Source organism: Hydra vulgaris, chromosome 02 (assembly GCF_038396675.1).
Source record: "Hydra vulgaris chromosome 02, alternate assembly HydraT2T_AEP".
Classification (NCBI taxonomy): Eukaryota; Metazoa; Cnidaria; class Hydrozoa; order Anthoathecata; family Hydridae; genus Hydra; species Hydra vulgaris.
This window is the reverse complement of record NC_088921.1, coordinates 45,221,680-45,247,630: the sequence shown is the minus strand read 5'-3', so window position 1 is coordinate 45,247,630 and position 25,951 is coordinate 45,221,680. Positions and strand designations below refer to the sequence as shown.

At 27.6% G+C, this 25,951-nt stretch overlaps 1 protein-coding gene and 1 long non-coding RNA gene across 2 annotated transcripts; one reads left to right on the top strand and one right to left on the bottom strand.

Moving 5' to 3' along the window:
• The first annotated feature begins 18,667 nt into the window (after positions 1 to 18,667).
• Positions 18,668 to 24,907, top strand: LOC136076976 (uncharacterized). Its single transcript, XR_010636732.1, has 3 exons — positions 18,668 to 18,749; positions 23,986 to 24,078; positions 24,331 to 24,907. It is a non-coding gene; the product is annotated as an uncharacterized LOC136076976 (long non-coding RNA).
• LOC101238990 (muscarinic acetylcholine receptor M3) lies at positions 20,917 to 22,936 on the bottom strand. Its single transcript, XM_065791077.1, has one exon. It carries the CDS (start codon positions 22,236 to 22,238, stop codon positions 21,069 to 21,071), a length of 1,170 nt encoding a protein of 389 aa, XP_065647149.1. The 5' UTR covers positions 22,239 to 22,936; the 3' UTR covers positions 20,917 to 21,068.
• Positions 24,908 to 25,951: the final 1,044 nt, after the last annotated feature.

Below are 25,951 nucleotides of genomic sequence, written 5' to 3'. Positions count from 1 at the left end.
TTTGATTTGATTTTTATTTTTTTTTTAATTTTTGCTTTTTTATTTCCTTTTTTTTCTTTTCTTCATTCTCTTTATTTTTATTTTATTTATTTTTCTTATTTTTTTTTTTTATCTTTATCTTTCTTTTTTTCAATATTTAATGTATATAAATATTTATAATATTTATATATATTATAAATATTATAAATATTTATATACATTAAATATTGAAAAATTAATATATATATATATATATATATATATATATATATATATATATATATATATATATATATATATATATACATATATATCAGAGATGGCGGCTCCTTTCAAAAGTTTTCTTAAGAAAACGTCATGCGGCTCTTTTCAAAAGTTTTATTGATTTACTAATAATAGAAACTTGAATATTACATAGCCGGAAGACATATTGTTTGAAAAAAGGATATAGCAAAAGGTGACAATAATGCATTTCACAATAAATTTATGTCATAGAAAAAATAAAATTGATATAAAACAATACTCAAAAATTAACAAATGAATATTTCATCTCAAAGAATCAAATATTACTACAGAAGCAAGTTTTATTATAGCTTGGAATATTGCAAGAAGTAAACATCCCTACACCGATGGAGAGTTTGTAAAACAAAATCTTTTAGATGTGATTTTAGTTTTAGATCCTAATAATAGCAAAGTTCACAAGTTAATTTCAAATATTTCTGTTTCTTGACATACAACTGAAGGAAGAATATCTGAGATTAGTATCGAAGTTGAACGACATTTGTTAAACGACTCAAAAAAAAGTGAAACATTTAGTTTGGCATTGGATAAAACAATAGATATTCAAGATAAACCTCAAATGGCAGTATTTGTTGGATATGTAACATCAGATGTACTTGTGAAACAAGAGTTGCTTTAGTAGAGCTAAAAGTCACAACTCGTGGAATTGCTTTTAAGGACACTGATGACTTGACACTGATCTGGTGAAAGCCAATGCTCCTAAGAACAAGCTTGTTAGTGTTGCTACAGATCGTGGAACAGCAGTGGTTGAAAAGCATGTTGGGCTAATTGGTTTACTAAAAAGTGATCCTACTTATCCAGAGTTTGTCCCAGTTCATTGTGTGATTCATCAAGAACATTTAGCAGAAAAACACTTTTGTTTTCCAACTATTTTTAAATCATTGCTGAAAATTGTAAATAATATTCGATCTAATGCAAAAAATCACAGACAGTTTTAAAATTTCATTAGTGAATTGGATCTTGCTGACAAACCAAATGATTTGTCATTTTACTGTGCTGTAGATGGCTTTCAAGTAGTGACGTTCATTATAGGTTTGTAGGACTAATACCAATTAAATCTTTTTGCTCGAAAAGCAAAAGACATTTGAAATCTTTGACATTATGAATTTTCTGCAAGATCTTTTATTTTTAACTGATGCAATGCAAAATTTACAAAATCTGAATTTGTCACTTCAGGGAAAAGAAAAAAGTGTATCTGATTTTGCTCAGGCTATATTTAATTTTAAAAAAAAATTGCTCTATTTTAGAAAGATCTTACCTCAAAAACTTTTATTCATTTTTCCTCAAATGAAGAAAATGATTCATAATCCTAATCCTATGATTCAGTATAAAAAATGTATAGTAAATTATGCAAGTTATCATGCAAAACAATTTTTAAAATAATTGATGTTACAAAAAGAATTTCTGTTATGTCTAATTTTTTGCTGAATGATGAAAAGTTATTTTTTAGTTGTAAAAAATAAAAGTAATTTGAACTTAATTAAAAATCATTGAAAAATTTGTTTTATTTTGTAGTGATTTAATTATTTGGTATTTTGTATTTTTTTACTGATTTATGCTATTAAGTGGGTATTAGCAACTTCAATTTGAATGAAAGCAAGTTTAATTCAAATACATTAACATATATATATATATATATATATATATATATATATATATATATATATATATATATATATATATATATATATATATATATATATATATATATATATATATATATATATGTATATATATATATATATACATATATATATATATATATATATATATATATATATATATATATATATATATATATATATATATATATATATATATATATATATATATATGGGTAGAATTCAATAAATACGGTTGCGTATAAACTTTTTTTTAAATATATATATATTTTTTTCCATGCTTTATATAAGGTTACTTTCTATATATATATGTTTGTGTGCCACAAAATTTGAAATCAATTTTTGAAAGCTTTTTTCTCAACCAATTTTGCTCAAATTTTGCACTCTTAATCATTTTCGATGACAATACAAGGAAATGGAAAAATTTGACCAAAAAAAGTTAATTAAGTTAACAAAAATTTAATTTGTATTTCCCCATACATTTTATTTATTTGATATGAATTGCGTATTACGTCACAAAAATCATTGATTTACAAATTATTTGCAGTTTCGAAGACATTAAAGCGCAGCGATTCAAAACCTATTGTTTTTTAAGTCTTAAGTTATTAAGTTAAAAAACAAAAATTTAAAACGCGCTACTTTTTCTTCCATGCTTTATATAAGGTTACTTTGTATATATATATGTTTGTGTGCCACAAAATTTGAAATCAATTTTTGAAAGCTTTTTTCTCAACCAATTTTGCTCAAATTTTGCACACTTAATCATTTTCGATGACAATACAAGGAAATGGAAAAATTTGACCAAAAAAAGTTAATTATGTTAACAAAAATTTAATTTGTATTTCCCCATAAGAACACTGAATTAATAAAAAAAAAATTTAAAAACGTATCAGTAATTTTTCCTTCTACAAAAGATAACAAAAAAAGAATTGCTAGGCCCAATAGAATTCTGCTTGTATAAAGCATGGATTTGGAAAAAGAATTTTTTTTTGATTTACTAGTTAATAATATATAATTATTTCGATATTTCGCTGATCTACCGTGATCAGCGTCATCAGGTATAATAAATAATATAGTTACAAAGAAATCGTTATAGTAAAAACAAACCGTTAAAAAGATAACACTAAAAAGCCAAAATATAATACAAAAAATTTTCTCAAATAACTGACGTCAGCAGATTTTATTAAAAAATGGCCCCCAGGTTTTAGTTGTCACGTTATCACCGTCATCCCGATTGAGAACCACATCACCATTTCTCAACTCCTGTCGAACCCTAGCTTTGCTTATTTCGAGTGACTCTCTGATTTTCCGAGTTCGATATTCTGGGGCTACAGATAATGTTTTGGGGTGCAACCAATAAAACTTACCATGGCATGTTTTGGAATGTTCAGTGGCACCCGAACTGGACCATTTTTCTTTTAAGCTGTTTTTCTGGTATTCAATACATCTCGATATCACCTTCTTTTTAGTTTCACCAATGTATATCGAACCGCATGAACATTTTAGCTGGTATACGCCAGGGTTTGTGTTTAGTGGTAGTTTAGTTTTATTGTTGCAAAAAATATTTTTTTAAAATGTTGAATCATAATCAATAATTTTTAGCAAAATTATTGATTATGATCCGAAATCCACATTGACTACTAAATTTCAAAGACAGTTGTGCAAATTAAGAAAAGAAGGTAAGCAAGACACAAATACATACTTTAAATTGTATCCATCGGATTGTAACCCACCAAGGATTTACGGAATGATTAAAGCTCACAAACCAGAAAAAGATTACCCAATGCGCCCCGTTGCATCAACAATTAACACACCACCTTATGGAACATCTGATTGTCTTGTTAAAATTATTCAACCGACTCTGAACAAAAATAAAAGTAGACTTATGAATTTTAATAGTTTTGTAAATAAATTATTTATTATACCTGATGACGCTGATCACGGTAGATCAGCGAAATATCGAAATAATTATATATTATTAAAAATATATATATATATTTAAAAAAAAGTTTATACGCAACCGTATTTATTGAATTCTACCCATATATATACATATATATATATATATATATATATATATATATATATATATATATATATATATATATATATATATATATATATATATATATATATATATTTGTGTGTGTGTGTTTGTTTATTTATTTTGCTCTCAACAACTTTTCCTGGTTGCCATTTATTTCCATCATGGATACAAACACTGTCTCCCTCACCTTTATTTTCCAATGTTTTCGCGTTTTTGTCGTAATATTTCTTCTGTAATTTTTGAATCTTTTCACGATTGTTTTTACATTTATTTACGTCAATTGGATTTACTTGAAGTTGTACTATAGATAGATATATATTTTCGGCAAAACCAACCGCAAACAATCCAAGGGGATGAAGAGGGTTGTTTGGGGTTGGTTTTGCCGAAAATATATACCTATCTATAACATCCTAAAAGGCCACTTGAGCACCCAAATTTTTGTATGAAATTTGGCAGGTGGTAAGAAAAAAGATTTGTGAACATTTGCAAATAGTTTTTAAAAATGAATTAACATACCTTGGGTAAAAGCTAGAGGCTTAAACAACATTATAAAAACTAAGACCACTACACACGTAAGCATATCACTAACACAAAACAGACTTAAAAAAACGTAGCACAGAATGTGGCCAAAAAAAGCGTTTTCGTAAAAGCGGTATTATGCATACTTACAGCTTTACCTTGTTTTTTTTCGTCGTCTTCTTTACCTTCTTTTTCTTTGTTTAATAGTTTTTTAAAACTTCAAAAATCTCTCGCGTAACTATCCATATAGTGCTTGTGCTTGTTATCTGCCATTTTATATTAAGACAAGTAGGAACGAAGTTCGTGTTTTGATATATTACCAAAAATATGCATTGAATCACCACTTGCATAAAATATTTTTCGAATATTTTATTTTTGCGTATGAATAAGTAATATTGTACTGGTGATAGGGCGTGATTGAGTGGCAATCACTAGTGATCACCACTTAATTGTCGTTGAATAGTTTAAAATTACTAGTGACGCCCGCATAGAGATGATGATGATCACTATAGCAATCCTAATGGCCAAATCGCTTTCTTTATTATTAAAATTTGTCGCTTGCTAATTGCTAGCAGGTTCCCCACCGGGTTTATAACAGATAAAAACGGTTAAAGCTAATTAAAAATTAAAACAATTAGTACTTTCTTATACGATTCATATTTTATATCATTTGCATTACTTTGTTTGTTTATTTCGCCGTTTAATAACTTTTACAATTTAAAAGTTTATAAATAAAAACACTGACGGGGCAAGTAGAAGACATTATTTTGTCTTATCACCGAGCCCCAATTTATTATTATTATTATATAATCTTTTTCGTCAATATAAAATTTTTTTTTTTTACAAAACTGTTAACGTAACAAATTGACTGGAGCAAGCAGAAGACGATGGTCTTATCATCTTGCCCCGTTAATTTCAATTATGTTTTACAATCAGTATCAATTAAATATAAGATAAACACAAATTATAAGATATTTAAATATATATAAATATAAGAACTCGTATAAGTAAAATAGCCAAGTAAATGTATCTATATAAATATAAATACAATTAAATGCATTTTTATAAATATAACCATAATCATTTCCAGCTATGTGTAAATGGAAAGAAAAAATAAAAAATTTCAAGACGTGTGAAAGTTTTTTTAAAAATAAGAGATTGTTTCAGTAATGTTGAGGTCAAGTAACTGTTGTTTAACAACGCATTTAAAATGTTGAAAAGAGTTTATCGTTTTAATCTTATTTGTGAGAAATGAGTTCCACAATTGCGATCCTCTTCTAGATATTGAGAATTGGGATTGACTCACAGACATTTTTGGAATATAGTAGTTCTGCTTAGAATGTTTTGTTTCGTATTTATGATCAATAAGTTGGAAGTAATTATGGAATATTTTTGGGACCAAATTATTTTTTACTTTGAACATAAACTGAAGGATGGTATAGATGTTTTGTTCATAAATATTAAGAACTCTCAGTTCTTTCATTATTTGTTTAGCACTAATTTGTGAATATGCGGCACGCTTGCTTTTGTTTTTTATAGACTAAGGCTAGTTTTGATTGGTAAGTACTTGCCCAGGCAACATTGCAGTAGCTAATGTAGCTATACTCAAAGGTATATTTTATAAACCTTTGAGTAATGCAAAACATTTTTTGTTTTTAAAATAAATCATAAAATTAAATTTACTAAGAACAAATAACATAAATTTTGTTCGAGATTTCATAACTGATTACAAATAAAATTATATTAAAGGTATCTTATATTTTCACATTTTTATGGTCATAATTTTTTTATTTTCACATATTTTATATCAAATTTATTTTTTGATATTTTTTGCAGAATTTTTCTTTGTTTACTTCCTACCAACAAAGTAGTTTAACATTTAAACTTTTAAAAACTTTTTTAACATTTAATTTAACATTGTAACTGTTATTTCCTTAGATTTTTTATTTTACTAAGAGATATAAAATCAGTATATATTTTTACTAAAGATGTAAAGTCAATTTAAAGTTATAAAGTGTTATCGTTAACTCAAAGCCAAGATGAACTATTTTCTGTCTTAATTGAAATGAATAGACTAAATTTATAGTTAATAAAGTACACTAGTTAGACCCGTTATAGTTAATAAAGTACACTGGTTAGACCCGTAAAATATGACCTTTTATATAAATATCTTAGCTGTCCGGATCCGTAAATCATGGGTCCTTACCAAACTGACGAAATATAGAAATCTAAACTAATCTATTCCATATCAATCGTTTCTATACTTATTCCTTATTTACTTTAATATTTTCTAGTAAAATAATTCATTCTAAAAAATTGCTTTAAGAGCGAAAAAAATAACATGCACATCTTTTTCGCAAGCTTGAGCTAATAAGAGATTTACAAAAGTGCGCTATCATCAGTGTTGTTTTCGAGGGTCAAAGTCCTACATTTAGCGTAATAAATTTTGGATTTTTTTTAAAATCTTGCATAATATATTTATAGCAAAAAAATAAATATAGCAAAAAAGACTTTTTATTGTTAAAATACAATTTTTTTTTGTCTCCACAGCAATATCTTCAAAGATAATTCGAAATAAATCGAAGAAGCTTCTGGAGTATCGGGACGGGTGTATATATATATATATATATATATATATATATATATATATATATATATATATATATATATATATTCTTTAACTTTTATTATTGTTATTTGATTTCTTTAGTTTTACTTTGACATTCTATCAAAGGATCCAAAATCGAGAAAAAACGGAGTCGAGAGAAACCGAGAAAAAACTCCGTCGGAGTCGAGAAAAAATCGGAGTTTCGATAATATTTTGTTTTAAAAATCTATATTTTTATATTTCTTAATATACTTAAATATTTTTTTTATCACAAAATTTATTCTTAAGCCTTGTGACAATTCTGGAAGACGAGGAGAAAACTCTTTCTGCTTCCGATGAAGTTGCTTGAATTCTGTGGATGGCTGGTTCAAATTTCAAAAATGCTTCTGATTTCACATCAGTTACTTCATATTCTTTTAACTGATTGGTGAAGGTCTTGACTTTTTTTGGCTTTTCGGCTTCTGATTGATTTTGATTTAGAACTTCTTGAATTTCGGCAAAAAAAGATGTTGATTGTGATGATTCTCCTTATTTGCTTATAGCGCGATCATCTGATTTTGGTAGGAGACTAAATTCTTTTGTTTCAAATAGTTGATCAAACAATTTTGCAGCTTAAATATCTTTTTTGGAAGCATAAAAAAATGTGTGGTTTTTATTTAAAAATAAATCGGGATTGTGCAAATAACTCAATGATACCATCATAATGTTTTTACAATTTTTGTATCTGTAGATTAACGCCTCTGCAAAATTAGAACTGATGTCAGTTTCTACAACCTTTAATTTCCTTACTAACGTTTCCGTAACAATTTCACACTCCAAAATTGTTGTATTTGGTTTTTCTAAGCGAACTGCAGCGTCAGCAATGATTTCCAATAAGTCAGACAGCGATTTTAAGAAATCCAAGTAAATTTAATCTAATATGTTTAAGCAGTTTAGTTCTTCGAGTGCTTTTTTTTTACAGCTTCTAAACAATCTAAAAATCTTTTAATCATCTGAAAAACACTGTTCCATCTAGCGCGGTCGCCGAGCAACAGTCCTTTGTCATGCAAAGATCCGTAAATTTTGTTTATTTTTCTTTTAAGAACTTTATATTCATATCGAAACAATGAAAATTTCAAAAACTTAATTAGTATTCGAAGTTTCTGTAGACTTTTTTCGATATTTTTTTCATTTTCAATCTCACTCTCCGAATAGTCAATAAGAAACTCTCCTTCAGTCTCTCCATCAGTTTCCGTTTCTGTTTCAATATCCGATTCAGTTTCTTTGTTTACAATTTTGCGACAATCTTTTTTAGCGTATATCAAATCACAAACACTTAAATGAATCGAATAATTCTGGCAGATCTGATGTGAAAACTTAAATAAGGTACCCAATTTCACCATCCACCTACAGCCACCCGTAGTTTTACCTGCAATATCTTAACTATCTATACCAAATTCTTTTAATTTTTCCATTATCAAAATGTTTAATGTTTCGGCAGAACTAGGAGATGGCAATCTCACCATTCCTAAACAATACGTTCTGTTGTGATGAACATTTAAATTATCGTATCTTCTACCTTTATTGCTACATCATTCGCTACCCGTTAGTCCAAATTTTTCTCCTTTTGCTTTCAATGCAGCCAATTCAGCAATCATTAAATATTTAGCTTTAGCATGAAACATCTTAATTTTTTCTGAAGTTGTGGACACTGACTTGGGCAAACTATGCCCATAATTTTTAAAAAGCATTCTTAGTGTTTTAGATTGAGTTATGGACCTAATCGAATATCCATCAAGAGCTGTCATCTTGGCAAAAAGATAGTTTAACGACATCTTAGTCAAAAATGGTCTGGAACTGGATGGATTTAAATCTAATTTCTCGCAACTTTTGAGGTGTCCAATTAGGCCGTCTGTGCTGCTTCCTGGACAAGCGATTCTTTTATGACATTTTTTGCAATCTCCATATTTCTTATTATTTAGCACAAATTTATCAAAGTAATTCCACGCTTCCGAAACCATTTTTCTCTTTGAAAGAAAAAATATCAATTTGATTATGACCTCAGATATTTATTTTTAATTTTATTTTAATTGTGATAAGCTATCACATTTTAGGTTAATAATTAAGTTGTTTATTCTAATAGGTAAGTATAATTAAACATTAATTATTATTATTTGTTATCACAGATAACATTTTATTACACAATTTTGGCACAATGCACAGTGGGCCGGATATTAGACTTTTCGTGGACAAAATTATTTTGATCATACGATATACGACACTACTTGTACAAAATAAAAGTATTATATGTTTAAAACTTACATCGTTATTTTAAGACCAGTTTTTGTATATATTATAAATAATGATCTTGACGAAACATTTTTTTTGAAAAGGTAAACTTTTGAATAGTTAAAATTTATTACCTAATATCACATATGCATATTATTTTAAAAGTTATTAAACTCATTAAGTGATACTGCAGCTAATTTGAGATAATCAAGTTTTTGTTAGTTTACTTTATTAAAATTGTATTTATCGAGATATCAATGTGATATTTTGGATGAATAAAATAAACAAGTTTAGTTATATATTACAAACAATATTTATTTCATAAATGCTATGTATAAGCAGAAAATATAGTAAACGCACTTAGTGAATTTTACCTGCCAGAAAAATGGGAGCATAGAAGGATGTAATGACAAATGCTATTAAAATGACATTTACTATACATTTTTTTCTATTTTTTATCTTTTTGTACATGATATAAGCAAATATATTGTATACTGGCGGGATTATTGCCATTATGTAATTTCTTCCAAACAACCAGATTACAAAATCATGATAAAATTATACCTATATGTACATCAACAAAAGTGTGATAGTGTAGTGAAAGACGGAAAAAAAGATAAGAAAAATACATAACACTAAGATTAAAACTCAGATACAGAATATTATAAGATATAAAAGAAATTTTAATTCTCCTTGATGTGACTTTCATCGTAAGATGGCTCTGGTAATCGTTCTGGAAGACCAGTATTAATTGAAGGTAAACTTTTGTACCACGGAATAATTACCTCTGGAATTTGACCAGCATCACATAGCTTTACAAGGTCAGCCTTTTTTGCTTGTAATATTGGAATAAGACTAGAGTATGCCAACTTCAGTTCAGCAGGGACTGTTCTTCGACGACCTCTTCCAGCAACACTAATTTTTTTATAGTCAGAAGTGTGGTCATATCTGTAAAATATGGTTTCAGGAGATGTTTTTTCGAATTTAAGGCATTTTATTTAAAGCCATGACACTTTATCACCACACTCGTCCTTCGTCCTCACACTTATTCCTATCTCAACTCTATTTAAATTAGGTAAAATTTATTCAGTATACATCAAAATAGCTCAAAAGGTAATGATTTAAGAAATTGGAACAAAATTGCATCTCATTGCTACCACACTTGCCTTGTAATTTGCTCCACGTATAACAGTGAGTAATCTCTCCATTTCCTACATAGATGGTTAAACTATAAACGCAAATCTTTCTAGAATAATAAAACAGGAAACATTAGAAAAAGGCGACTGAAGAACACTTTGTAAGTCAAAAGTGTAAGTAATGAATGTGGCATCATCCTTGCATCTCAGCTTATCATTTTCCTTGGCTTCATTACATTGGCCTTTTCTTTTTAAATGTAAAGAATATTCTGCTTCTAACTCTCATTTGTTGGCGCCAGAAGCTTAATCATACTTTGAGCATGTTGCGCATAGATCTTTTTTTGGCTTGAAAAAGGAAAAATTATAATTGTTACAGAAAGTTCTCCTATAACATTTTTCACTAATAGGTTCTGTAATGTTATGTTCTATACAGAAGTCTTTTCGGTAAAGATCATACATCTTCCAGATAGATAGGGGAAAGGCGCCTATGATGGCATACTTAACTTTGAAGCTTCATTATTCAGTATCCTGAAGACCAATAATAAAAGTTTTGATATGGATACATTCCTTGTTACATCTAGAGCAATAATTACCCTGGGAGTTTTCATCAGTTTTATTTTTTTTATAAGTTATTCTTATTGTAAAAAAAAGCACAAGTATGCCATCATAGGCAACCACTGCTCCTATGATGGCATAGGGAAGGATGGGGCTAGTTAGGATCGAGGGTAACTTAATGATTTCATTTAACCTTAGAGTCTTCCCTCAGAAAAGCCAGAAATTACTCGAAACCATCCTAATTTACCATTTCATGCTACACACAAGCATTGTAGAATTTTGCGCATGTGCATAGGATATATTGCGTTTTACGTTTTTTTGGACCGATAAAAAATTTTGGAGCATCGCTTTCTTTTAACTTTACTTAAAAATAAGTTTTTCTTATTAAAAAAAAGGTTTTCCCAACTCGTCAATATTTCAACACTCCCAACTCGTCAGTATGCCATCATGGGTAAAAGTCATCATTTTCATTAAAACAAGCTGTGTCTGCTTTGTTCAAAAGATAAAATTAAAGTAATTATTCCACTAAATGCACAAAACTTGAATATAAAATGCATGAAAATTTCATTTCTGCACAGTTAATAGTAAAATCACAATCTTAAATATATGAATTAAATAAAACTACAACAGCACATCCCAAAATAAAAAGATTATGAAAACAATACTTGTGCACAAGGGACGTTATTTCACTAAAACTAATGTAAAGTCAGTATAGTCATGTAGGTCTGATCATTTTTTTACCAAAACCAATTTTAATGGAAATATGACCGGTATGCCATCATAGGCGCTATGCCATCATAAGCGCCTTTCCCCTACTTCCTATCTAGATTCAATTTCTTTGTAGATTTTCCCACATAATGCAATTCCATAACAGGGAAGCTTTCTATGTGTTTTTTTACATAAGCTACTATAGATTCCTTTGTTTTGTTGCCAGGTGTCTTTCGCTCTCTTGTATTCATGCCCATAAATGAACCAAAACTGGCACCTAGGATTGCTGTATTAATAGGCCCGTTTAATATGCATAAAGTCTTCTCAAAAAATTTTGCACATACTCTCTGCCTGCTATTATTGTTTTCTAAAAAGTAAGTTTTAGACACATGACGTGCGTTATTATTATCAGCATCAACTTTTCTACATTTTGGTAACTCTGTTGTTACACATTTAGTTATAAAATTCTTTTATCTATTATAATCGGAAAAACCCCAATATTTCCTACAGATTTCTTGTCTGTCCTCTTCCGAAAAATTATTTGTACACCCAAACTTGCAATTTGAACAATTAACAGTTTTTGGTGCTTTGGTAGAAAAACTCTTTTTTTTTATTACTAAATGGCAAACATGCCCTTTGCGATTTGGTGATATTTTCCTTCCACGTTTCTGGGTAACTTGTTCTATGTCTGGTCAACAATTTTTCTTTTTCTTCACACATATAATCAGAAAAATTGGAAATTTCAGATTCATCTCGTTTGTGGAGCTGGAAGGTAGGGTCATCATCGGAATCTTCACTAAAATCATTTTCTTTATCGCTATAAATCTCGTAGTCTACGAGCCGCCGCGAGTCAATTTTTACCTAAAAGTACAAATTATTCATAAACGAAACTTAAGTAATTAATATCATGATCAAGTTAAAAAGATATTATAAAGAAAATTACTTCATTCACATCTTTCTGAGCACAAATTTTGTTTTCCTACAACATCAATTATTATGAAATAAATAAATAGCAATAAAAATAGATATTGTCAGGTGAGTTACACTACAAATAGCTTCTTGGTTATCAAAATTAAATAAACTTACAATTGGGTTTGTATTCAAAGTGTAACATTGTGGTAGCTTACTAATTCCAGCAGACTCAACATCATTCGTATGTTTTTGAGCACGAATTGTGGCTTCAAAATCCTAAAATAAAATAATATCTAAGCATACCAATAAAGCACAGAAACACGAAATAATATTTACAATATATAATAACAGTAAAGTATTAATAACTTAACATAATTAAGAAAACACTGCGTAATTATATAGGCTAGGTTATGTACTTACTGGATTGTTTATAGTTTCGGATTGACTTTGTTTTTTTAATGCCAATTCGACTAAGTATTTCCCTCTTGAATTATTCATTATAATGTTATTTCACACACAATGTTATTATGTGATTAAATGAATCAAACAAACTAAAGGATAATAAAAAGAGCGCGAAAAAAAAATTTGACAGATGTTATTACGTACCCATCTATGGTTATGTATTGCCAACAAAAATTCACTAAGTACGCTCGTGACTTTTACCTACCGTAAAAACTTGCAAAACAGCAATTAATGGTATCTCTAAATAAAATACTACTATTTCGGATTGATTTACGCACTTAGAGACTTTTTCTTGCAATATGTTGTTAATATTTGGGCATCATAGTGTATAAAAATCAATTTCCATAAAACTGTACTTAATGAGTTTTACTTGTCAACCGACGATATCTTTGCTTAAAAATTAAAATAATCTTTCTTTTTTGACAAAAAAAAGGTATCTTATTATGCATTACATTTTCTTATACCGCAATTGATTTTTGTGGATTTAAAAAAAGCTATTATTAAAAAGATATTATTATGCTCAAAAGAGTTTTTGAAATAGTACAATGGAAAAGTACACTTTTTTTTGAAGTTTTTTCCGCCACCATCACCTGGCCCACTGTGCATTACCAATTGCGATGTAAATTAGTGTTGTTAATGAACTAAGAGAACACTTACATTTTGAAAACAACAAGAACTATTGTAAAAGCAGCGTAGAAATAAAATAAGAATTTAATTACTTTACGAGTAAAAATTGATATTTTCTAAAAACTTTGTCGAAGTTCCGTCGAAGTTTTTCGATTTCTCTCAAACTCCGAAACTCCAAAAAACCGAGAAAAATCCTACTAGACGGAATTCCGAATGGATCCATTGCATTCTACCGTTTATCCAAAACTTCAGATTGTCTCTGTTAAAATATATTTTTTAATTTAATAAATTTTTATTTGTAATTGAGAAAAAAAAAATTATAGAGCACAATTTAGGTAAAAATAACTTTACTTTCCAGTAACATTACAAAGTGGATTTGTACAGTTAATTACGATATCATTGTTAATTTTTTAATAATATATTGTTATTTTGATTGGTGCCTTTTCTTTCAGATTTTTCCTTATTATTTAGTTTTTCAGGCAATTTAAAATTAATTTTACTTAACTGTTTTACTACCTCGCACTATGAGTCACTAACCCTGACGAAATAGGATTTTACTTTCTTTTCTTAAAGATTTTCCCAACTTTAACTTATTAAATATTTTTTTAAAGAATTGGGTTAATAGTTCTAATAAAAATTTTTTTTTTAATTTTGATTTTCAAGAGAAATTTTAGGGTTAAAAAGCACATCTTAATGATAAATTTTCGAATTAGATATGATAAAAATAAAACTTTAGCATATTAATCACATAATTTTAACTTAATGATATAGAGGTTGGGAACTTACAAACTTTCCATAGTTTTTGCAAAGAAATCCAATGGGTTCAAATCTGAACTGCTCTGAAATGCTGGACTATAAACATTAATAAAGTGAGCAGCCGTGGCGCAGTGGTGGCGCACTTGCTTCAAAGACAAAGGATCCGTGGTTCAAACCCCACCTCTGAGCAAGTTTTGCGACATTTGTTAGGAAGGAGGCATGAACTTCCAATTAAATGCTCATCCGCGGTGCTCTGTGATAAGATCGTAAGGACTTCTTGGAGCACGTATATAAAGTTAAAATAATAATAATATAATAATGTAATGAGAATATTTGCCTCTATCGTTACCAATATCGCTCGCTAGTTGCAAGCTATTTCCCATCGTAATATTACAAAAATTTTTGATACATTTTTAAAAAGGGCTGTTTTTTTTGGTCGTCGAACAATTTAGGGTAAAGTAGTTTAATTTCGGCGTATTAAGCTATTTTGTTGTTTACAGACAATGGTTGCTTTAATTACGTTTAAAAATCATACATATCGATGCCCTACAGATATATCTATTAAATAATAGTTAAAAAACAAAGTTTTGTGTAAAATTTGTTTTAAAAAATACTCAAAAATGACGAAATTAGCGACTACTATAGTATTTTTGGCACAATGATACGGTAAATTCAGCATACTTAAGAATATTAAGACGTTCATTGAAAACGCAATAATATAATTAAAATTTTATAAACAGCTATAAATCTGCATTGTATAAAGTAATTGTCTCTTAAATGGAATTTGTTACACCTAATTGGTACTTAATTAAAGGCGTTGCAATTGCAAAGATTAATAATTTTTGAACTGATTTCTATGATTTTAATGATTATTTCTAAGTTCTGTTTAAATAAGAACTCATATTTATAAGCTCATAAGTAGTTCATAAAATAATATTTTACATAACTTCAATAGTTAAACATACAATAATAAAATACAAATTTTTATCTTTCTTAAATAAATCTCTTTTTAAAAAGAAAACTTTATAAAAAGAGATTTATTTAAGAAAGATAAAAAACAGTTTATCAATATATGACATAACTTTTTTTTAAAGAATCAGTGTTTCATACAGTCATCAAAAGAAAATTCATTTTTAGCATAAACACCACATATAGCAGCACATGTTTCATGCCACCATCTACAGCATTTATGACATTTATCTCAATTATAATTTAAATACGGATCGACAGGATCTCCATAACTGTATTGACACATTGCACAAAGTTGTTTACTAATCGCACCTTTAGCATCAAGGTTTTTAAACAGATTTGAACACTCTTTAAAACACTTCAAACAATAATTTAGAAAACAACTCATGTGAATCAAATTTATCCATGGGTAATAGAATCTCTATTAATCAATTTGGTGTCAAGTATCAATTTTTTGAATTGTAAAGACATTTTCTACAGTCAGAAATCCCTAAACTATTGTTTTGTTGTTTAATTCCGATAATAGCATCATTGGTTTCCATCATTAAGTGACGTAAGAAATGACTAAACTGCCTAATTATCCTTTGTTTTTAAAATTCTATAACTGATTCATTCAGTCAGTTTGGAATCAATTAGGTTTGCAATAATGGCTAACATTTCCAACCTTTGTTAACACTTATCTTTTTAGTGATTAATCCCTTGTATTTACTGTTGATACGGGCAAAGCAGTGTGAGTAGAGGCGTATAGGAAACAATGTTGAATTGTTGTTGACAAATAACTTCCACTGAAAACCACTCAAGCTAACACTTGCAATTCTACACTTTTTTTGCAACTCATTTTACCAATTTATTTTAACTTTTATAATCAATTACATTACATTAAAAATAATACTCCTAAACATAATAAACAACATATTTTCCTCTCCTACTCCAGCACCTCAACCTGTTCCTCCAGCTACTCCTAATTTTGTTCGTAAACCTACACTGTAGTGAAACATAAAGTTAATAAAAGTCCACACAATACCACGCAAGTCTTTGAAAAGTATTGATTTTCCAAACGTAGGTTCTCTTAAAAAGTTAACAATTTAAATATTAAAACAAAAAGTTTCAATCAACTATTATAATTTTTACATATCAATACTTAGCCATTGACTGAGGAATCTCCATTTGTTATTTTAATTGAGCCCAACCTGCAATTAATACAAAGCCCAGATAGGAAACTTGGATATTGCTGATTTGGTGTCAACATCTTGACACCAAATGAGCTTTTATTCAATCTCTGTTAATGTTTAGTTATTTTTTTAGTTTACTATTTTCAATTATAGTACATAATAATAGCATATTTAATTAAATAGATTATTATTAGGTAATAATAGTTATTTAAGTAATTAAAGAAAATATATTTAAAACCAAATTAATAAATAACATCTCATCTTTTCACCTTTAACAGTTAAAAAAAAGGCTGTTATTAAACTCAGGCCTTTAACAATAAAAGAATGAAAACTTTAAAAGATGTTAGAGTCACTATCTGAACAATTTTGGAATTTTTGTTTAAATTTTTGCTACTGTGAGCCATCACAACCCCATTTTGATATAAATTGTTTCTTTCTTCTTCTTTAAGGTTTCCAAAACTTCACCTGAATATTCACACAAACGTCTAGATGTGTGGTCTAGAATATTTTGCAGATTAATTTCACAACACGTTTCTGAAACTGTCATTGACTCTTGTGGCGGATAAAATTGCTTTTTTGATTCTTTCAAAAGAATAAAATGGATAAATGTTTTTGATGGCCTTATGAACTATTTCATATTGTCTCCTTGTCATATCAGCTTCCACAAAAATTGGTAATGCTTCTGATGGCGTTTTTTTTTTTATAACATTATTCTGAATGGAATTATAGTTTTCTCAATATTTTTTTGCCTTTTACGGTGAACAGCTAATATCTTTCATTATTCTAAACGCGTGACAACGTCCTGCATCATGCTAACTCATTTGGACACAATAGGTTAGTTGTTGAGAAGATATTTGCTATTTCAAAGCTATATCTCTTGCTTGGCGAACTCAACACTTTAAAATCTTTTGATGGTCGACCAGGCCTTTTTATTATATAGGTGGGTAGACTTATGATGGCATTGAGCCATAGTTCATTTTCCTTCCGAAAGCGTTCTTCTATGTTGTTAGCAGCAGCATTCATTTTTGTTTAAAATGAAGCTTGAAAGTTTTTAATGCGTTTTTTTGTGAACATTTTTTTGTGAAGATTCAGTACATTTTCAGTACATTTTGCATTAAATTTGAGATGATCTTCTAAAAACAAATATTTCATCCATTTTTTTTCATTGGTTGAAATCATCTCTTTCATTATTGATTGGGAATCTGAAAAAAAAAAATGAAATAAGTTTTTATTTAAAAAAAAAAATGTCTTTGTCATATTATTTAATCAAAATTAAATTTAAAAAAAAGGAAGATTCCCGTGGCTTTTTTTTTCAAAAGTATTAACTAGAATAACTAATGTTTAAGTTACAATCAAAATCTTAACTAAACTCTAAACTTCTTTTAAAATGCTTTTTTAACAAAAATGCTACCTTTTTTAATAATTTGTTTAACTTTAATTGGTTTAATTTGCTCAGATTTTGCTCACGCTGTTAGATAGCTTATAACAAGATGGCGGATAACAACTGTTTTTTTCAATAGTTATTATTAAATAATAAAATCCGTTAACAGTTGTTATAATATAACAACTGTATATTATAAAAAAATTTTCTTTATTGTTGTCGGAAATGCTGAAATCATTCCTATAACTACGCTTAAAGTTTTCAAAATTAAAAAAAAATGCTCAAAATGTTTACTTAAAAGTTATTACGAGAAAATTAATTATTTTTACAAAAAAAAATTATTGTTAACGTAGTTGAAAATAAATACTTCAATATAAAAATATATATTTCAATAACATTTCAATAACATTTTAATAACATTTAGGTGTGTAAGTATAAAGAGAATGATGAGCCTCCCATTTATTGTTAACCACGCAAGGGGTAATTTATGAAACGTTTTTATTAATGAAACTATAGCTTTAAACTATTTAGAAACTATTTAGTTTTAAACAATTATATTAAAAAGCAATAAAAAGCATATTTTTGAATATTTAATGAAGTTTAAAAAGTATTATTTGCATTAGTTTAACTTATTAATTTAACGAAAAAAAAAATTTATTACACTAAAAATAAGAGTTTTTTTTTTAAGTTTTTTTAAATTTGGCATATACGTTTATCTGGTTTTTCAGGTAATTGAATTCATTAATCTTTTCAGTATTTCTATAGCAACCTCGAAAGTTGATTATTAAAAAAAAACAATAACACAGGTTAGGGTCAGAGTCACTCTTTGCTCAAATGTTAATAATAGTTTTAAACAAATTATTAAAGTGTCATTTGTCATTTCTTATGTGTATATGGTTTTAATGCAGCCAAAGTGTGGCTTTATAAAGTGTAGCTCTTATATGATTCTAAAGAATGAGCTACGACAAAATGTGTTTAAGACAACGTAATTATAGGCTGAATAATACCAAGATATGGCTAACACACACACACACACACACACACACACACACACACACACCACCTCTGTACGCCGGTTTTGTGTGGCTTTATAAAATATTTTAATAATAACGTCTTAACAAATTTTTATACGATTTAAGTTCTTTTAATCTGTCAAAATTAAATACAGGTATAATGATGCGGATGTTGATTCTTTTCGTTGCTAATTTCTCCTTAAAAGTTATTATGCATTTTTTTTAAATCAAAATATTCACTTATATCTACACCTTTTCAGAATGTAACTGAGAACATAAAAAATATAATTAAGAAGTTGTAAGAAGGAGAACATAAAAAATATAATTAAGAAGTTGTAAGAAGGAGAACATAAAAAATATAATTAAGAAGTTGTAATATGTAAATGAGAAATATAGGATATAAATAAAAAAACGCAATTTTCTTTGAGTCGATTTAGTTTAATGATGTCAAAGTGCATTGATTTAAAATACAATGATCTTTCAATCTCAAAATTTTTATTAGTGCTTACAAAAAGCTTATCAAATTTAAAATTCATGCCCTAGAAAGCGTTTTTTAATATCGAACGAGATGACCTTTTGTAACATCCTACAAAATGACCTTATGTAACATCTTACAAATTTTGCCAAGGTCGCCATACAAAAGTAAAAAATTTTATTATTTAATAGTAATTACCGCGAGGTTAAAATTATATTATTTAACAGTAATTACATACCGCGAGGTTAAAATTTTATTATTTAATAGTAATTACCGCGAGGTTAAAATTTTATTATTTAATAGTAATTAAATACCGCGAGATTAAAATTTTATTATTTAATAGTAACTACATACCGCGAGAATCGCGAGTAATTACCGCGAGGTTAAAATTATCGTTATCTATCTCCACTTTTTAAAAAATTTAAGTATTTTAATATGTTGTAATTCTTAAAAAAATTGCAAATTTTATTAAAACTTGCAAATTATCAAATTGAAAATGCACTATGCATTTGTAGAATATTACAAAAGGTCATTTTGTAGGATGTTACAAAAGGTCATCTAGTGGGATATTACAAAACGCCTTCTTGGGCATGAATTTTAAAGTTATATCAAACTTAGCTTTTTGTAAGCACTTACAAAAATTATGGAATTGAAAGATCATTGTGTTTTAAATTAATCCACTATGACATCATTAAATTAAATCGAGTCAACATTTATTTAAGCAAATTACGTTTTCTTATTTATATTCTATGTTTCTCAGTTACATTTTACAACTTCTTAATTATATTTTTTATGTTCTCAGTTACATTCTTAAAAGGTGTAGATATAGGTGTATATTTTGATTTAAAAAAATACATAATTTAACTATAATAAACAAATAAAATACATATGATTATCAATTAGCCTGTTTAGGTGAAACAAAACTATATATATATACATATATATATACATACATATATATATATATATATATATATATATATATATATATATATATATATATATATATATATATATATATATATATATATATATATATATATATATATATATATATGCATAACTCAACCGAGTAGGTTGAGTTATTGCTCTTAAGTTTTTTTTACATATTTACACCTTTGCAAAGTAACATTAAAGTAAAGAACTTTCTAGTAAAAATTATTTTTAAAGGTGTCCCATGAAAATTTACAATCTTTTTTTTTTCTTAGCTGTTTTTTAAGGCATTTTAAAATTCTAAAATTACGAATTAATTTTCATAAATTTATTTTGTTTCTTAATATATTGTTAAATTTTCATCCATCAGTAAGGGAAGTTTTTAATTCAGTTTTTTTTAATTTTATGTACTATTCATTTATTTGACTAGTTTAACAATTTTATTAGCTTACTTTAAGTTGAAATAAATTCAAATAAGTTATCATAGTGATATTTCATTAAAAAGTTAAAAATACAGCATAACAAAAATACGTGATAAAAAATGCAATGTAACAAAGATTCGTTATAATAGAGATGTTCTAAAGTTTTATTTATTTTCTAATAATGACGTGGATTTAATAGAAAAACTACCAACCAGTAACGTCAGTCCACGAAATCTCATTTGGAGCGTGATACTTTTTTTGTGAACGGAAGTTTGATGTGAGTTTTCTAAAAGCACTTCTCCACCTTTTGTTTAAAAGTATAAATAACAAAGGGTTGATAGCGGAACTACTGTAATGCAACATTTTAAAATACTTAATAAGAGTTTTGTTGATACAGCAACTGTATATTGTAAACTGAATATTAAGGCCAATAAAAGGGGTCCAACATATAATAAAACAACATAATATTATAGATATAGTCAAAGCAGCCTTAAGTTCTCTAAATGGTACCTTTACTTTTCCTAGTCTATTATGTGGTTTTGTTGCTGACAGAACACCATTTACTGATAGCAAACTGGGTTTTGGAGATAACAGTATTGGTTTCACTGGTGATAGGCTGTATTTTATTGACTTGGTTTTGTTTTGATATAAGCTTGACTTTTGACCTGATGTTTTAACTGATGGTAACTTTGTATCAGTTATATCAGGTTCTTTCTGCAAATTTATCGCTTCACTACTTTGCAGTCTTGTAGTTAATTTATCAAGTTTGCGTAAATCAATTGCATGTTTTCGAGCTATAAATCCAATTAATCCATAAGAAACAGCCATTACTGACACTGGTGTTGCATACGCTGCAACTATGACAACAACAGTAAAAAGTCTATCATTTTGAATTGTTAGTTTTGTTGCAACAAAACATATAATTAGTATCCACATAACAGCAACTGTCATCCATGCACGATTTTTTGTAACTTTATCTTGATGTAGGTAAGGTTTGTAAATAGCTATAGCTCGGTCTATTGCTACTAGCATAAGGGAGTAAATAGACAAAACGCTGGGTAACATATCAGCAGCAAAATAAATAAACCTAGTTAGATTTTCGTTTTCGACATCAATATATTTTTGACAAACAATCATTCCAAAAGAAAATGGTATAGATACCATAGCAACAAGTAGATCGCTTGCGGCATTTGATATCATAAAAATGTTTGTAACAGTGCGAAGATAACGAAACTTGGCGTAACATATAAATACCATAACATTTCCCAATAATGACGCACAAGAAAGTGTTAAAAAAATAATAGCGTCTAAAATACTTTGAATATTTTTTCCTATTTGACATCCATAAAATACAGGTTGAGTAGAGTTGTTCATTATGTAACGGTATTTTAGAAGTACATACAGTTCAATTGTTTGCCTAAAATTTTTTCTTCGACATAAAAGAACACTATGATGTTTAACTTGATATGAAAATGTCGTTCTTTTTTTAAATAAAAAATCAATTCGATCCTTTTTATATTTTCATTTTAAATGTTTACAATCCATTTCTAGTTTATTTGATGGTTTCAATGACGATGTCAGCTATAAAAGAAAAAATCAAAGGTCGTTATTGATTTTTTATTACTGAGTGTTTGCAGATGGTTGGATTACCGTGTATATTTTCACGACGAGTAAATTGCGCATGTTTGCAATAGAAAATAAATTATAAAGTAAAGTAATTTAATTTTATTAATAATAAACGTTTTTATTGTTTCCAGCTATCAATTTTAGTTTAAAATGTATTTATGAAAGATTCTGTCATGATACGTTTATTTATTTATCTAAAATTGAGTCACAGTTAAAGGTTTTTTTTTGTTTAATTTTTGCAATTTTTTTTAATACGTGAAAGAAATAATGTCCTCAGGTACACATAAGTTTTTGCAATACTTGAACCAAGAGATACATTTATTCATCGAGGTAACATAGAACTAACGATGATGTTCTTAGGAATTTTTTTTACCAATTATTCGTAAAAAAGTTAGCCAATACTTGAATCAAGAATGGGTATCCTGGATTGTTTTCTGGGCTATTTAGTCCCACTGCTGTTGCTAAAGTTAAAACCTTTATTTGTGTGTGACGCTTGCACAGCTGTTTTTTACGCTTTTTTTTTCAAAATATTTTTTTACTAAAAATTTATTTAAATGATTTTTATTGTGAAGATTTTTTTGAACTTTAGGCGGTTTTAGGGTTTTTCCTCGAACATATAATAACCTTGATTATGAAATCGTTTGTAGCTATTAAAAGATAAGAAATATCTGCAGCTGCTCAAAGACGTAGTTGTCTAAGAATAGAACTTGAAATAGAAATGATATTGATTGATAAAAAGAAAGAAAAAGAATAGGAAATAAATACTTATTCACTTTAAAATCGTTTTTAATTACAGTTTAGTTTGCTTTTAGAATTTTTACCGTATTAAAAAAATACTTTATCGTAAAAATAATTTTTAATTCTGAAAAGTTTAATTTTTTTACTAAAAATCGTTTTCTGTTATTTCAACTATATGCCGGTACAACTATCACGAAATAAATTTATTCTATTGCATATTATAGAATTATCTATAATTTAAAACAAATGTTATAGAGGTTCCTAGTGAAAATAAGGGAGATTTTTTACACGGTTTAACTAAACAGTTATGTCAGTTTTATAAATTATTTTTTAAGACCAATATTAATATTTAACGCTAACAGATTTTATGATGCAATATGTCAATTTGTATACTCTTTATTAGATAGTTATGCTGACCGTAGTTATGATGGTAAAAAAACGGCTAATACATAATACGAAAATGTGAAGATTTTCATTTTATTTTTTACGTTTTAATTTAATAATAGTTAGACCATTTAAAAGCAAAAACTAATTAATTAATTGCGGAAACTAATAATTTTAAACATTTTATAAATAACCGCAAAAACGCAAATTTAAATGACCAAACTTACTTGACAATGAAATGTACATACACATCGACTGACTATATACATAGTAAGTCAATAAATGTACATACATCGACTGAGGGCTATGGTTTGGTCATGCAGTTTATTCGTTTAAAGAAAAAGTTTTTTTTTAATTCTTAAACTATTTTTAGTATTCATCACAAAAATAGCGTCGACTGATGTTTCGCCTACACCATCGTTTCAACGTTTTTATTAAGGATGATACAGTAAATGTTGGTAAGTTGGTAAGTTTTCAACGTCCAAGTTCAATCAAAAATGTAACCTTGGTTTAACTTATTTATATATAGATACATACATATATATATATATATATATATATATATATATATATATATATATATATATATATATATATATATATATATATATATGTATATATATTCTCTTCATTAAAATTTTAAAAAACTTAAAAATTAATAACTAGACGGAAATAGCTTTATTATATATTTCGGAAAATAATGCTTTTTAATATTTAGATAACAATTAAAATGAAAATGACTTCTGGTTCAGTCTACAGTAAACAGTCTACAGTAAAATTACAGTCTACAGAAGTAAAATTAGATTTGAAAAAGTCAGTTTTCTTTCTTTTCATAAAAATCCTTTATATAATCAAAATCTCTGTGAAAATGGGTTATGGCGACTAAGCGTGTACAACTTAAACCTCGCAAATAAACGTGTACAACTTATACCTCGCAAATAAACGTGTACAACTTATACCTCGCAAATAAACGTGTGCAGCTTATACCTTGCAAGTGTAGTCGAAGCTGCACTAAATATGTTAAATTAGAAGATATTGAACAAGAGGAAAACGGAAAACAAGTGTTGAAATAAATTTTGAACTTTCATTAATTAAATTTGTTATATTGTTGAAAAGTAAAAGAATTAGTAAATGGAATCAACTATTCAATCAACTATCAACTATCATGAATGATGAAAGAACAAAACTTTAATAAGTTTTGTATTCTTTTAAGAGTTAACCAAGAATAATTCTAATGCAGAAAAAGTTTTTGACAAAAAATTTTGTTTACAGATTAAAAAGTTGAACGATTAAAATGTTGAAACAAAAACCTAAATGAAAGGAGAAAAAAAAATTTATTAAGCAGAGTAATTAAAATTAATTAATAGCAAAATAAATAATATTGCTAACAGTGTCATCAAAATATTTTATAGCAACGAGTTGTTATAGCAACGAGCTGAAAAATAAATGCATAATAAAAGGGGAGTTATTAAAGCGGTTACTATAGAAACAAGTATTTCAGTGTTCAGGGAGAAACAATTAACTTTTTATTTATTTAAAGATGCATTTTAATTTACTATAGGGTCAAATCATTATATTTCAACCAATTTTGAGAAAACTTTGTGGGCTCCATCTCTGGTTTTCCTGATTTTTACATATCATTATCTACAGTATGTAGATAGGTTCAATTTGAAATTTCAAACTTCCAAGCGTAACGGTTTAGAAAATATAGCTTTATAAACACTGCGCAGTGGCCCCCTAGATTTAAGAATTATAAAAACAGACTTCTTTAAAGCTTCATAACTTTTTTCTAACTTTCAACAAGTGTCTCATTTTTTCTAGAAGTATTTTCTGGGTAGTTCTGTATTAAAAATACTGGTTTTTGTTAACTTGTATCATATTAGAAAAAAAGTATAGCCTCCTCAACTTCGAAAAAAATTTGAAAAATGCTAAAAAAGGCCAAAATGAAGTTAACTGTAGTACTTTTCTATTCTACAACAAGTCCCTACAGTTTAGTTTTCTGATTAGCTGTTCTTATCTGCAACAAACAGGCAAAAATTAGCCGCTTGTTGCAGTTTAGAGCTGAAATATATCTAAAAATGTGTTGTCCATTTGCCAAAAAAGTCCCATTTTCAGCCATTCTGAAATGCTCGTAATTTTTTCTAACACTTTGTACTGATCTAAGCTTAACAGCAATTAAGACCATAAGATGCTGCCATTTTTTACTTGTACATTTACAACAAAAAATGGCAGCATTTTAAAATAGCTCTACTTTTTAATTATCAAGGTTTGGGCGCATTATTGGAAATTAGTGCCCCTCTTCCGCCCCAAGCTGCCTATAGCATTTTCAATGGGTACAA

What these genes read in the sequence shown, in the direction of transcription:
- LOC101238990 (XM_065791077.1), bottom strand. Translation starts at nt 22,238, where the DNA reads ATGAACAACTCTACTCAACCTGTATTTTATGGATGTCAAATAGGAAAA.